Below are 14,658 nucleotides of genomic sequence, written 5' to 3' on the forward strand. Positions count from 1 at the left end.
ATATTCAATTTCAAAAACCTTTTTATTTTTTAACTCAAAATGGCACTGTTACTATCTGCTAACACTGTTAATGTACAGCAGCGAATTCTGCACTTCGCAACACTGCAATGCGCAACACACCCCGCTTCCCGCTTTACCTAAATGCCATTATTATTTTCCGAGTTTCATCCACAGCCACAGTGCAAATTACGGCCGCACGTTAATAAATTAAGAATACATAACAAATAACAATGCTAAACTAAAGTTAAAACCTAGCCCTACACGTTCATCAACTTAATTTAAGTGTTAAAGTAGTTCTAAAGTGTCGTTTAAGTCGTTCCAAAATAAGCCTAACTAAAGCTGAAAAAAGGAGAAAAACTCGCTGTCGTCGTCGCCGTCGCCGCTGTCGTTGTCATTGTCACCTATAAAGTGTGGTTCTATCTCTGCTAGAATTTGGAATTCGATTCAATGTGTGTTCTCATTGCTGCGTTTGCCCTTCTGCATACGAACTAAATAAAATACAGAATACAAAAATACATTTCGCACTGCGAACAGCAAGACCAAGAAGGTGAGTGCGCGGCATCAATACAAAATACACAAACACAAATGCAAATAAATCGAGACACTGCTGTTATGCCATAAAACTCGCATTGCGCAGTGGCGTAGACGAAAGGGGCCAAATGTAGGTTCAATGCACCAAAAAAAGAAGCGCAGAACCTGATTATAATTCCAATATCGCAAAATGCAGCTGCATTTTATCGAATTTCAAGCAAAAACTAGAAAAGTGCAACATACTCTTTAGGTAATTCAAGAAGAGAGAGGGATATAAACGATGTACAATTTTTTAGCTAGCCTTAATTTCTTGGTGGTTGCTCTCAGCCCCTTTTGACCGCCGTTCGCCGCTGCCTGTCACAATTTGATTTAGGCACGTCTCTTGTCTCTCTCCTCTCACCTCACCTCTCTCTCAATGTTTGGAATGCATTTGAATGCAGTTTTTCTTCGTTGCATGTTCGCTGAAAGTGACGAACAATCGTTGGACAAAGAGACACCGTTTGTCTGCTGCCTTTGCCCCTTTTGTATGTCCAATAATAATATTTGCTTTGTTTAGCATTGTTGTTAACGTCCTCCCCTCCCCCCTATTTCAATTGCAGCTGCTTAACAAGATGCAACATCATGTGCATGCGACGCGGGCAGCGCCGCATCTCCGCGCTGGACACCATCACAGTCACATGGCGATGCCACCGCATGCGCCACATCCACATGCTGCAGGCATGGAGCAGCATTTGGGAGCACTCGCGCAGCAACAGTTGCATCACAGCAGCAACAACAACAGCAGCAGCAACAGGCGCCACAGCAGCAACGCGATGCTCATCATGGACGGTAAGATCAGAGTTTAGAAAGATCGAGAGGAACGCTTGATTTGTGTTTAGCTTTGGGTGATGTCGCCCCTTTTGGCGACGTTCGCTGCCGCTGTCGCTATCGCTGCTGCCGTCATGTCTAGGCCTTTTATACGTTGCGGCAATTATGTTAATTCCTGTCACTGACAATCGCCTGTGAGACTCATCATCCCATTTTCTCAACTCATAAATTATAATTTCAGTGGCTCTTTGTTCTTTTAGCGCTCAGCATGACTTCCGCTCGATAACGGGTTTACTTCTGCCACAGCACAAGCAACATCAGTAGCAACAGCAACAACAACAACAGCAAACGATAGCAACAGCTACAGCGGCTGCAATTATCCTTGACGTTCGTGAAGGATCTGCCTCTCGTCCAGTTCAGTTCTCAGTTCTCTTCTCACTTTTGTCGCCTTTTGTCTGCAATCAGATGTTTCGCTCTCGAGCTCCAAGCAAACAAAATAGTTTCAGTTGCTCTTCAGTCTTCAGTCGCCATTAGTCTCGCGCTCGCAACGCGGATCGCTTTTTCCTTTAACTCGTATCATAAATTCTACGTACTTTTTGTTCATCAATATTCCTCGGATATTCGTGCCAAAGATTTGTTAGACATAACATAATATTCCAATCTTTAGCGTTGAGTATGTGAAAAAGTCTTGTTAGTGCTGCAGATGTTGTGTCCATTCCACATTGCTGAATTCATTCATTTCATTAAATTAGTGAATTAGTGCTTCAAATGAACATATTAATGTGCACTAAATGAATTAAATTCATATCAAACTAATTTTGATAGAAGTTATTTAATAATTTCTGCTATGTGAAGGAAAGAATTCATTCCAATAAAATGCATTAAAACAATATGCAGTTTAGATCAATGAAATATTAAACAATTTGTGAAATATTTAACGTAGAAAACACTTATTGGACATCTGTTAAATCATAATAATTGTTAAAATATCCGCTAAATATAACAAGGAACTGTTTCATTTTGCAGTTAACTGCAGTTTTCTCGTGATTGTTAAAGTTGCCGCATGTAAAAAATAAATATTTGTACATTAAAGTGATATTAAAAATATAAAGGAATATATTTCGCAATGCAATGAAATAACATTTGAAATATATCGAGGAATATATTTCACAATGAAAATGAAATAATTTGAATATATCAAGGAATACCTTTTAAAATTAAAAAATCTTTATATTATCATAAGCAATACTTTTGCTGAATAATTCTAATTTGGATTAGCATTTTGTTAAGCCAATTTAATTAGATTTACTGATTTAAAACCAACTTTGTTGTCGTGTAACTCATACGTTTATTGGCTAAGATGCTGAAAAAGGATTCCAAGGATTTCTAGCAAGTTAAGATCTCCCTTTCCCTCTACCCCTTTCTCCCTGTCCATCGTTGGTAAAAGGTGCGTGTCTCAATTGAAACTGACAGTTGGCGAAAAATGACACGATGCGTAAAAAAGAATGCGGCTTTTGTGCTTTGTTAGGCATTTCATCCTATTGTTCAAGCTTTACCGCTGTTGTCTGTTTGTCGCTGCAGCAGAAGCAGCAACAACAACAACAACAACAATTGCCACACACACTTTTTTGCTAGGGGCCAGAGAACTTAAAGGGTGAACCTTGTTTTGTTTTGTTGTTTTCGTTTTTATTTTTTTTTTTTTTTTATTTTGCTGCTTTCGATGGCCACTCAATATGCCAGTTTATATGTGGACGGACTTTTGTGTGCGGTCGAGCATTTGAAATGTGCTCAACATGCCAACGGATTATGGCTTTTAATAGTTGAAAGTTTAAAACATTAAGCGAATTATATGTATCTGCAAGAGTATCCCTATTAATTTAGCTTACCCATTTTGCAGGCTAAATCATCATCTTCATCAGCATCATCTCGCCCAGCAGCAGCAGCAACAGCCGCCGCCGCCGCCGCAACAATCGAATGCCGCGTATCACAATAACAACAACAGCCACAGCCACAATAACAACAGCAATAATAATCAAATGCAAAAGATACGGCAACAACATCAGCATCTCAACACAACCAATGGCCACCTAACAAAACCGCCACCTCCTCCACAGGCCTACAATCACATGGCACCCAATCCGGCTGGGATTGCATACAGTCAACTGCCACCGCATCACACTCACATGGCACACATGGGCAGTTATGCTGCACAGGCGCCGCCTCCACCGCCACCCACAGTGTTGAGCAACAAGCAACATTACTATCTCAGCGCAGCAAAGCCTTCCAAGTACAACAACAACAACGCAGGCAACCACAACAACAACAGCAACAACTATGCACAGCATGCACCCAAACAAATACTACAGAACACATATCGCAATGCTGGCAAGAGCAATGGCCAAGCAGCAACTGTCGCTACGGAGGCAACAGCAGTGACAGTTGCTGTGGCCGCAGCACCAACAGTTGTTGCTGCCACGGAGCACGCGCTGCCCACCACCACACTGAGGATTGTGGGCAGCTGTAGAAACAGCAATGGCGACAACATTGTCATTGCCAGCGAGGAGATTTGCGAGTTGCCTGCAGTGGAGACGCCAGACAACTGTGATCCGTTGCCATTGGCCGAGGATTGCAACAGCAGTACAGAACACATTGATGCGGCGGGCAATCTGCCCAATGAGGACAGTAGCGCTGCACGCAATTCCAAGGACAAGACGCCTATGTGCTTGGTCAACGAACTAGCCAGATATAACAAGGTGAGCTAATATACTTTTACACTGTCTACTATAACTGACTTGTTTACTCTTGTAGATCACACATCAGTATCGCTTGACGAGTGAACGTGGTCCGGCACATTGCAAGACGTTCACGGTGACTTTGAAGCTGGGTGAGGAGGAGTATTCGGCAGATGGCTTTAAGATTAAAAAGGCGCAACATTTGGCGGCCTCGAAGGCCATCGAGGAAACCAAATACAAGCATCCGCCGCCGAAGATACGACGTAACGACGAAGGCAGCTCCTCGCGCACACACATTACGCCCACCGTTGAGTTGAATGCGCTGGCCATGAAGCTGGGCCAACGCACCTACTATGTGCTGGATCCGACGCAAATGCCACCAGCGGATGCCATGCTGCCACCGGAATATGCCACACCATTGCTGCCAACGCCAGCGGCAGGCTTACCCCCGCCACCGCCACCACCGCCTTATGCTTTGCGCCGTAACGCCAATGCTGCTGGGGGTGGCTATGTGCTAGCTGCACCGCCCATGCATCCCCATCATCCACATGTCGCGCTGCCCGCACAGCGTGGCATCTATGGTCCACAGCGTCCGTATCCAGCCAAGTATCAGTCGCGCTATGCGCTGGCGCCATCACTGGGGCCACATATGCTGGCCGGACCACATGGACCGTATGCGCCGCCACTGCCGGTGACGCCCAGCAAGATCACGCTGTTCGTGGGCAAGCAAAAGTTCGTGGGCATTGGACGCACATTGCAGCAGGCGAAGCACGATGCGGCGGCACGAGCTTTGCAAGTGTTGAAGACGCAATCAAACAGCACATCGGCTGAGGCGCTGGACGATTCAATGGACGAAGGCGACAAGAAGTCACCCATCTCGCAGGTGCACGAGATCGGCATCAAGCGCAACATGACGGTACATTTCAAGGTGTTGCGCGAAGAGGGACCAGCGCACATGAAAAACTTTATAACGGCCTGCATTGTGGGCTCCATTGTCACCGAGGGCGAGGGCAATGGCAAGAAGTTGTCCAAGAAGCGGGCGGCTGAAAAGATGCTCAGTGAATTGCAGAAACTGCCGCCGTTGACGCCAACGAAACAGACGCCCATCAAGCGGACCAAACTGAAGACGCCCGGCAAGGGAGGAGCTGTGAGTGCCGCAGCTGTGGCAGCTGTTGCTGGCATTGCAGCTGCTGCGGCTGCTGTAACACCGCTGGGCAAACCAGAGCGACGTAAACGCCTCAGCGTTGCTTTGAAGGAGAAGGAGAAACCAGTTGTTGAGCTTGATGACGCTGAGAATCCCATCACAAAGCTCATACAGCTGCAGCAGACGCGCAAGGAAAAGGAGCCCATCTTCGAGCTGATTGCCAAGAACGGCAATGAGTCATCTAGGCGCAGGGAATTCGTCATGGAGGTGTCTGCCAGTGGCAGCACTGCCCGAGGCACGGGCAACAGCAAAAAGCTGGCAAAACGCAATGCGGCGCAAGGTAACAAATACCCATTTATTGATAGCTTATTGAATGTTCAATTAATTTATTTACTTGTATTCAGCGCTGCTAGAGTTGCTGGAATCAACGGAGCCAAGCAATGGCGATGCAGAGCACGGAGCCTTGGACAATAATGTGGCTAATACGGCTGCAGCGGAGCCAGCTGCAGTGCTGGAGGTGCCAATGGTCTCTACGCCAGCTGGTCCTGTGCCCGGCATCTTAATTCTACGTCAGAACAAGAAACGTAAGCTGACAACGAAACAATTGCTGTTAATTTATTTAACGAATTCTTTTTTGCAGCAGCCAAGAAAAAAGATGTGGTCGTTGTGAAAGAAAAAACGGAACCAGTCAAGGAAAAGGAAGCCAGAACAGAAGCTACAGCAACAGAGGAAACCAGCAGCAGCAACAACAACAATAATAGCAGTAGTAACAGCAGCAGTAGCAGCAGCAGCGAGTCAAATGCAAATGAAGCTGTCAATGGCAGTGAGAGCACACTGAATACTTCCACTGGCAGCAACACAAGCGGCGTCAGCAGCAACAGCAGCAATGCAAGTGGCGGTGGCGGTGGCGGCGCTGCTGGTGGCGGTGCTGATGGTGGCGGCGGAGGTGGTGTGCATATGAAGGAGCAGCTAATATATCTCAGTAAATTGTTGGACTTTGAGGTAAGTTGTTTCCCAACAGCACATCGAACGGTCTTAACAAAATTGTCTATTTTGTTAGGTGAACTTCTCGGACTATCCCAAGGGCAATCACAATGAGTTTCTAACGATTGTCACGCTGTCGACGAGTCCGCCACAGATCTGTCATGGCGTTGGCAAAAGCTGTGAGGAATCGCAGAATGCTGCCGCACGCAATGCACTGAAGATCCTAAGCGAACTGGGCCTAAACAATGCCAAGAAATAAGCCAAAACAAATTAACCTACTAACTGCAATTTTTGTTGCCAATGAAAACGCAAAACAAAACAAAAAAAGAAACTTAAAAATACCCGTCCACAAATCAAACCTTAAAAACAAAAGCGAAAGTCAAAGTTAAAGTAAATGAAAAACGAAAATGGAAAAGGAAGCTGTATGCAAATTGGAATCGAAAGGAAAGGAAAGAAATCATTGCAAGAAACAGTACTTTTTGAAATAGCAAATTATTAGTTAATATATCCTATTTATTTATTTATGTGCAAGTGGGCGCAATTTGCGTTGTTTGTTTTGTTAAAAACATTGCGTAGATTGCGCTGACTGCTGTTATTAATTTTATTTATTTGTTGTTGAAAATTGAGAAAACGATTGAACAGATTCTGAGCCACGTCAACGCGCAACGAAAATTCAACCATGTTAAACAAAAGTAATATTGAAGAAACGAGAGATTAAAAACAATAACTGAATATAGCCTTATAGAATGAGAGTCACACAGAGAAAGAGTGAGAGACACGAGAGAACAGAGCCAAGAAATGTTGTTGCAGCATGTTGCACACATTAATATTTATAGTTAAGAACAAAAAAGTTTGTTAGGCACTTGAATTGAATTGATGAACCTATTTAAAAACTATTAAAAAATAATATAAAATGATATAAAAGAAATTTATTAGCTGCATGCGGCTGCTAAAATGCTTATGCGCAACGCTTTCAAAAAATAAACACAAAAATTTTGTTGCCACACAAAAACTCACAAAGGAAAAATCGAGAAGAGGAAATCGTAAAACAAGCTATGCATTGCGCAAACACACTTGTGGAAATTTTTAATTTATTTTTTCAAAGCCAAAAGCCAATATGAAAAACAAAACAAGCATAAGAACTGCTACTGCTTGTGGTCAATTGTATGATGGAACTCGTCGAATAATGAATCTATATACATATATAAATTAATATCTATATATGTATATAATACTATAATTATTATACTTATATAAGCACTAACAATTACAACTGGCAGCTAAACAAGTTTCGATTGTTGTTTTTGGCAAATCGAAATTTGTTGGGACCCATCGAAAACCTGCAAACTTACAACAATTTATGGCAATTGTAGTTGCTATAAATTGTGACAGTGTGGTGGCGTTGGGATGTTATTTGCTTGTGGTATAGTATATAAATATATATCAAGAAGGAAATACAATTTACATAATCGTTAATAATTATAATTAAATGTTTAAAAACCATTTTGTAAATGTTCAGTTTTTGGCGTAATCCAACTAAAAACTGAGCATCTTTATGAATAGCGTGTTGTTTAAATGTCCCCCATTTCTGTTTTTTGATTGTTTAATATATTTATCTATTTGTTTTATCACACTGTCATTGTCACTATTAATGTCTCATGTTTACACACACACACAGATACATAACAGTTTGTTCATTATTTTGTTAAAAAGAAAATATTGATTGTACAATAGCTTTTAATGATCCAGTAAACAGCACAGAATTAAGCGTTAAGTTGCATTATGTCAAATTGTATTTTGTCGAAACGTTTCTCGTTGCAACAATGTGCATGATTGAAAAATTCATTCGGAAAATCGTACGAAATCTAAGCATAAGGCCTCATTACGCACACGTTAATAACACATCCAGTATTAAAAAACATATATATACTCACACACACACACACCTTAAATAATCACATACACATAAATACCTTAAATATATACGAATATATAAATATATATAACTACCTTAAATCGTGCACATTGTCTGCATGCGTTGGAAGTCCCCCTTTCCCCCAACTACGTCTACTATGATGGAACTGTTTGTTTTGTTAGAAGATTTTGCAGTAACAAAATCAGATTAAACATACACAAATACTACAACAAAAATTGTCTACTTTGCAAAATCTTCACAAAATTAATATGAAGTAATATATAATATGTCATAATTATGTTTATAAAGGAGGAAACAAAACTAATCTCTTTATAAGACCAAAAAGAAACAAAAGGCATCTGAAGTTGTTCATACAACAAATAGACACACTCACATTTATTAGATTTTAAGCCTGCCCATAAACATAATTATAAAGATAACAACCACAACAACAACAAATGGAACAACAACAAATCTTAGTTTTTAAATGAAAATTCTCGACTTATGTGCGTAAAAAAAACAAAAGAAAAAGGTAAAAAACTATATGATATGTAAACTGTAACAATTGTAATAAACATTCAAAATAAAGTTGAAATCCGAGTGTTTAATTAATTGTGAGAGAGAAATTGGGGGGACACATGTTATATCACAGCATTTCTTAAATAGATTTACCGACCTCTGCTTACAGTTCTCCGATTACCGGATTGCACGATTTGGTATAAAAGCTCTTGATTTATGACAATTTTGGGAACATCATAAACTAATAGCTTTAATTTATGGCCAACGGGGAATGCTCGCCACCTGTTAACCCAATAAAAACCTCTTATGTAAAATATCATAAAAATTAGTGAAAATTATTTTCTAATTTCAAAGCGAAGCACACACACACACGCACAAACTGTGGTTGGTGACAGGCGAGAGGCACAAATTAACGCTTGTTAATTTGACAAAAAAAAAGAAACAATTTCGCAAGTCAAAAACAAAAAAATCGAAAACGTTTAAAAACCCAAAAAAAGTATCTTTATTGTTTATTGATTATTGTCTATAAAAAATAGTCCCGATGACTCAGATATGCATAACAATATATTCGCAAAAGATATAGATCTTCGAATTCGGGATTGCCTTTTAGAGAATTCGTTGAATTCATCTAACGGTTTACTGCTTTTCGCTATGCGTGGGAATTAAGCTTAGAATACTGATAAATAAATGTCGCGCTTTCTACAAATGGTACCGAGTGTGCACCATAAAAATTATTTTCTTAAATAAAATTGAAAAGACAATAAATTTATTAGCCAAAATAATGTTAAAAAAAAATAATATTTAGAAAATCTAAAAAACTTGGTGTACGAAAAATAATATTAGTATGTATGTACGTAACCATAAAATATAATGAGATATAATAAGCTTCTTCATTGCCTTATCTTTATTGTTGCGAAACTGGATCGTTTTAGTTTCTTTCTGGTGGATTTCCCAAATACAATTTGAATTACTTTTGACAAGCGTCTTTAGTTATGTTGCCTCGACAACAATTTAGCTGTCCTGTTGCGTGAGAGAAAACATGTTTTCCCCAGTTATACGATTGTGTGGGGATTGCAACTACAGGTATTTAGGTAATGTATATATGGGATGTCTACCTATATATGCATATAGGTGGCATCTAGAGGTAGGTAGGCGCGTCGCTTTCTCCGCTGGCATTTGGCTAGCGATTAAAACACAACTTTTAGTGGCAAATGCATAATAAATACATAAAATTAAATAAATGCCTTTGCCTTTTGCCTTTGCCCTGCACACACATGCTGCTGCATCCGTCTCGCTTGCTCTTGCGCTTCCTATGCCGCTCCCGTTTCCGCCTTGACTACTATAACTTGGACCCGGCAAAATCAAAGCGTTGCTCGCATTTGCATATGCATTTCTTTGACTCCCCTTCCTCCTTCCCTCCTCCCCATTGCCTAGCTGCCCCTGCGTAAGATGATGCGCAGCCGGCACAATTTGCTGCTCTATGTATGTGTGTATGTGTGTGCATGTATGCGCGTGTTGATTAATTTATGGCGCTGATAATAATCCGGCACCGGCATCGTCAACGTGTGATTATGAAATTTGTATTTTGTGGTTTTGGCGTTGCCAAAAGAAATCAATAATACACCGGAGCGGAGGAGTGAAAGAAAGGGCAACACAACAAGCATAAGGCGTGTAGAGTGGAGACCGAAGAGTGTAGAAAAGGTGCGACGAGAGCAGATGAAATTAACATGTGTTTGTCAGCGCCGGCAAAGACATTAGTAATCACATATCCAGTTACATATGTATCTTTCTCCCTATCAATGTGTGTGTATGTGTGTGTGTTTGCGTGTTTGTATATGATGTAATATGCGTTTGATTTTTATTATCTAGGGAATTGGGTTTTTGGATTTTTTGAATATTTTTTTTCGGCATTTATTTATTTTGTTTTTGTTTCTTTTATTTTTTGGTATGTGGAATTCACTGCGGAAATGGAAGTTCAATTCGGAAAACGAGTAATTAAACAAAACCAAGTATTAATTTAAACAATTTCTTGATTGTTATGGCTTTATGTAAGCTCCGATATATATTAATTTACCACCAAATATTTTATTGAAATGTTATACGAAAAAAAAAGAAAAATATCTTTGGGAATCTTTTGCTCAAGCAAATGAAAGTGAAACTTTGAAACTTTTGTTGGCTTCTTCTGTTGCTCATAGGTGTATTTTTATTTTTCGATTCGGAGTTTGGGTGATTTTAATTTTGATTTATCTACTTGTCAGTCCTAAATGTATTTTGGTAATTTGGTATTTGACAAGCATTTAGAAGCAAACGCCCATCAGTCTGTGTCAGGTTGTGGGAATTTTTCTTTTTCTTTGATTTTCAGTTTATAACAAAATGAATGAAATGCCGATCAAATTAATTTTCTATTCCATCAGCCCTTTGCGTGCTGCACTTTAGATTCGACTTTTGTTGGCGTAGCCAAAGCATAATCGTTGTGTAAACCTGCATGCGGCCAAATTTCTTTTAATCATCTTTAATTATCTAATTTTTCTTTTCTTTTTTGATATTGTGGCTTCACGTTTTTGCGTGTGCGGAACCAGAATATGCTTTATACTATAGATATACACACTGTATATGTATGCTGCTTTCATTTGGCCAGTAGCATTGCTTTTAATATCCAGCCATTTGCATTTATTTGGTTGCCGAAAAAACACAATGTTGATGTCTTTCGTGTGGTTAACTTTTGACTGGCCATTGATTAAGTTAATATCTTTTTGGCGTTATTTTCATGTTCAGTTGATTTATTGCGTCCATTTAATTGGGTGAAAAGGTTGCCATAAATTACACAATAATTGGGCCAACGTATAACTGTTGAAAGCGTAAAACTCAGTCGCTTTTATTGAACAAATAAAGGTTGGTATCTTAGCAGGTTGTGCTTAGCGACAAACTTCAGAATTTTTGAATATTTTAAAGATCTTCAGACACAGCGATTTTTCAGTTTTAATAACTATTTGGAAATGAAAAACAATAATTGGTGCGTTTAAACATACAATACAGGCATAATTATGAGGCACGTGCAGGAAGTGAAATATGTCTAGCAACCAAAAACATAAATAAAATAAAACATAAAAATAGAAGCGCCCACATTTATTTCAACTAATCAACCAAAATGTGGCCGCAGGTGCGAATTATGCAAAATAAATAAAATCTAAAATTAATAGCTTATAACAAATTATGCGTAAAGAACTTGTAGTTAAAGTGAAGTGCCAACAATTGGATTACTTCAACTTGAAGTGCAGAATAGCACTTGAAGTAAAGTACAAAATGGAAGCATAATGATGGAGTAGACGATGTTAAAGTAGAATCGATTCTCAGCACAAATCAGCAATATCATTAATTTATATTGCCAACTAATTGAGGGGGAGGAAGAAGAGAAAATGGCACAAGTGCTTGCATAATGATTATTTTTAATAAAAAAATCATCTACAAAACATTCAAATGAAATAAGATTTGAGGTATTTTGCATAAAATCGAATGTCTGACGATGATTATGTGTCGATCTGATGGATGCCAAGCAAAATAATAATGAATTCAGCGCTCTTATAGTGTAGCAGCAGATACCCTGTAGAAAATGGGTTGAAGGGGTAATCGAATTTGAGATTTTATCGACAAAGCATTATAAGTGGATGAAACATATAACAAAGATATAGTCGAGTGTGCTCGACTGCTACTCGCTTCAACAGTATAAGTTAGTATACTGAAAAATGCTAAAATATACTAATATATTATATTTGTATATATTGTATTTATTGATATACTATTACATTCGATATATACCAGAGAACATTTAATAAATATACCAACGAAAGCAACTAACACCAGACTGCAGCAGCGGTTTTTTCCATAGATCTCAAGCAAATGATCGGGTATCATAATAATAAATGAATCAATATATAAAAATGCTAGAACAAAGAATTTTGTATATTAATACAATTCATAATTAGATGCAAAACGAAACTTGTATGAAACATATTTATGGTGTGCAGGGTATCTTTATGGTCGATTAGCAAAGACGTTCACGCTCTTTTATAATATTTATTGACTATTTCAGCGGATTTGTCAAGTTTTGCAGAGGAAGAATCAAGATAAATTTGCCAATGAAAGAAAACATATGAAGTGTCATGTTTGTAGATAAGGCGGACAAAAGGCTTAGGCAGCTTTAGCAGACAATAAAAGAAATAAACAATCAGCTAAATGGCAATAATAATGCTGGCAATGAGAACTGAAGCGTGCATAATTAAATTGTTCCCACTGTTTAATTAATGACGGCTAAAAAGAATGCCATCATCCAATAATATTTATTTATCAAAACCAAAAGCCCAACCTAAAACTATTGCTAAGAATGCTTTAATAGTTATTGCTGCAGTTGTTATTGTAGTTGTTGTTGTTCTCGTCGTCGCTGTGTTTATTTCTATTTTTGGGATTCATATAGTAATCCATTCTTTTCGTAATTCTCAGGAACCCAGTCTCCAAAGAGAGCATCGCCCAGTCGAATGTAGGCCTTGAAGAGAGCCGGAAAGTCGATAGTCGGTTGATCCTCTTCCGCAGGAGTTGCGGCTGCCACAAGTTGCAGCATTAGAAGAGCTGCAAGTGCAACAAGGAGCCAGCGTTGCATTTGAAATGTCATGTTTAGTAATTGATATTCTGTAGTATTTCTGAAAGTTATTTCAACTATTTTGCTCGAGTTGTTGTCAGCTTTTTATAGGCGAATGATTGCTGACATAAATTGCATGTTGCCACAGTTGTTCGATTGTCCAATTGTTGGATGGTGCATGAACTGCGTGTTGTGTTGTGGTCAGGTAAATAGACAAATAGACAAATTGTTTTGGCTTGTTAAACACAAGCGGCAAAAGCGGATCATGGGCACAATGTTGAAGCGCAAATTAAACGCTTGTTTTTGCTGCTCTTTTTACGAGCAGTATGTATTTCTTTTTATTTTGTTTCCTTTCCTGAGATGATGCGATGATTAAGAACCGCAAATGCGATAGGTAATTTGCATTTGATGTGCGTGGATGGGATTTTGACGCTGCTCACATGACAACGCCAACGCCACCTACTCCATTAATCATCTTGGCCAAAAAGCCAAAACCAAAGCCAAAGCTCACAAACTCACAAAATACAAAAATACTTCAAGTGCAGCTCGCAAACAGCCGTTAAATTACCTCTTAAGGTAATTTAATTGATCGCACGAGCTTTTGTTTGAGTTTAATTAAAAAACAAAAAACACATACAACATAGATATAAAATTTTTAGATTTGGGTCACACGATACTCAAAACTTGGTCTTAGCCATCTCATATTTAAGATGCGGAAATTGTCAAATTGTTTGCTACTTTGACAGTTGCCCCCCTCTTCTCCCCCATCGATAAACTGCCCTCTCACAAGCCTTGAAATGAACGCTGCGCTTGATAAATTATTTATGTATTAAAAACCATCTATAATAAGTGTATATTAAATTTAACAAAATATCTTCTGCAGTGTCCATCTGTCACCTGGCATTCTTCTGCACTTCTTTTTTGCCTTGGGCACAAATCGTGAGAAAGACTCTGCCCCAAAATGAAAATGAAAGTCCACTGAGACCATTTCCCAGTGCACTGAAAGGGTTAAAATAATAAAGTGCATGCTTGATATGTTGCAGCAGCAGCAACATGAACAACGACAGCACCAGCAGCAGGTTGTCACCGGTTTCCAAGCGTAGCAGCAACAACATGGGCAACAACAAGAGCAACATCAGCAGCAGAGCATCTCGCATCATACGCAATCGATTGTGTTTTTGAGTGTGTTTTCTTGGTCTCTGCTTTATCTGTTTCTTGTTTTTTAGGTATCTTCTTCTTTTTATTTGGACGTATATTATAAGAGCGTCTTGATCGGCTGCTGGTATTGCGGCTGCTGTTGCCTCGTCACATTTTGGCCAAATATTTGGATATCTTTCGGTTTTCAGTTCAGTTCAGTTCAAGTTCGCGTCTCGAGCGGTTAAGTTTTCGATTT

At 39.2% G+C, this 14,658-nt stretch overlaps 1 protein-coding gene across 3 annotated transcripts; it reads left to right on the forward strand.

Moving 5' to 3' along the window:
- The first annotated feature begins 146 nt into the window (after positions 1-146).
- On the forward strand, positions 147-8,725 carry LOC117567849 (maternal effect protein staufen). 3 transcript variants are annotated; one of them, XM_034248101.2, is made up of 7 exons: positions 147-547; positions 1,131-1,359; positions 3,236-4,091; positions 4,147-5,554; positions 5,619-5,798; positions 5,855-6,216; positions 6,275-8,725. In XM_034248101.2, the coding sequence occupies exons 3-7, from the start codon at positions 3,375-3,377 to the stop codon at positions 6,455-6,457; spliced, it is 2,850 nt and encodes a 949-aa protein (XP_034103992.1). In that variant the 5' UTR covers positions 147-547; positions 1,131-1,359; positions 3,236-3,374; the 3' UTR covers positions 6,458-8,725. The 3 variants fall into 3 exon arrangements, with proteins under 3 accessions (XP_034103992.1, XP_051859834.1, XP_034103993.1); XM_052003874.1 differs by having other exon boundaries at positions 5,858-6,216; XM_034248102.2 differs by lacking the exon at positions 1,131-1,359.
- Positions 8,726-14,658: the final 5,933 nt, after the last annotated feature.

The sequence above is a fragment of the Drosophila albomicans genome, chromosome 3 (assembly GCF_009650485.2).
Source record: "Drosophila albomicans strain 15112-1751.03 chromosome 3, ASM965048v2, whole genome shotgun sequence".
Lineage (NCBI taxonomy): Eukaryota > Metazoa > Arthropoda > Insecta > Diptera > Drosophilidae > Drosophila > Drosophila albomicans.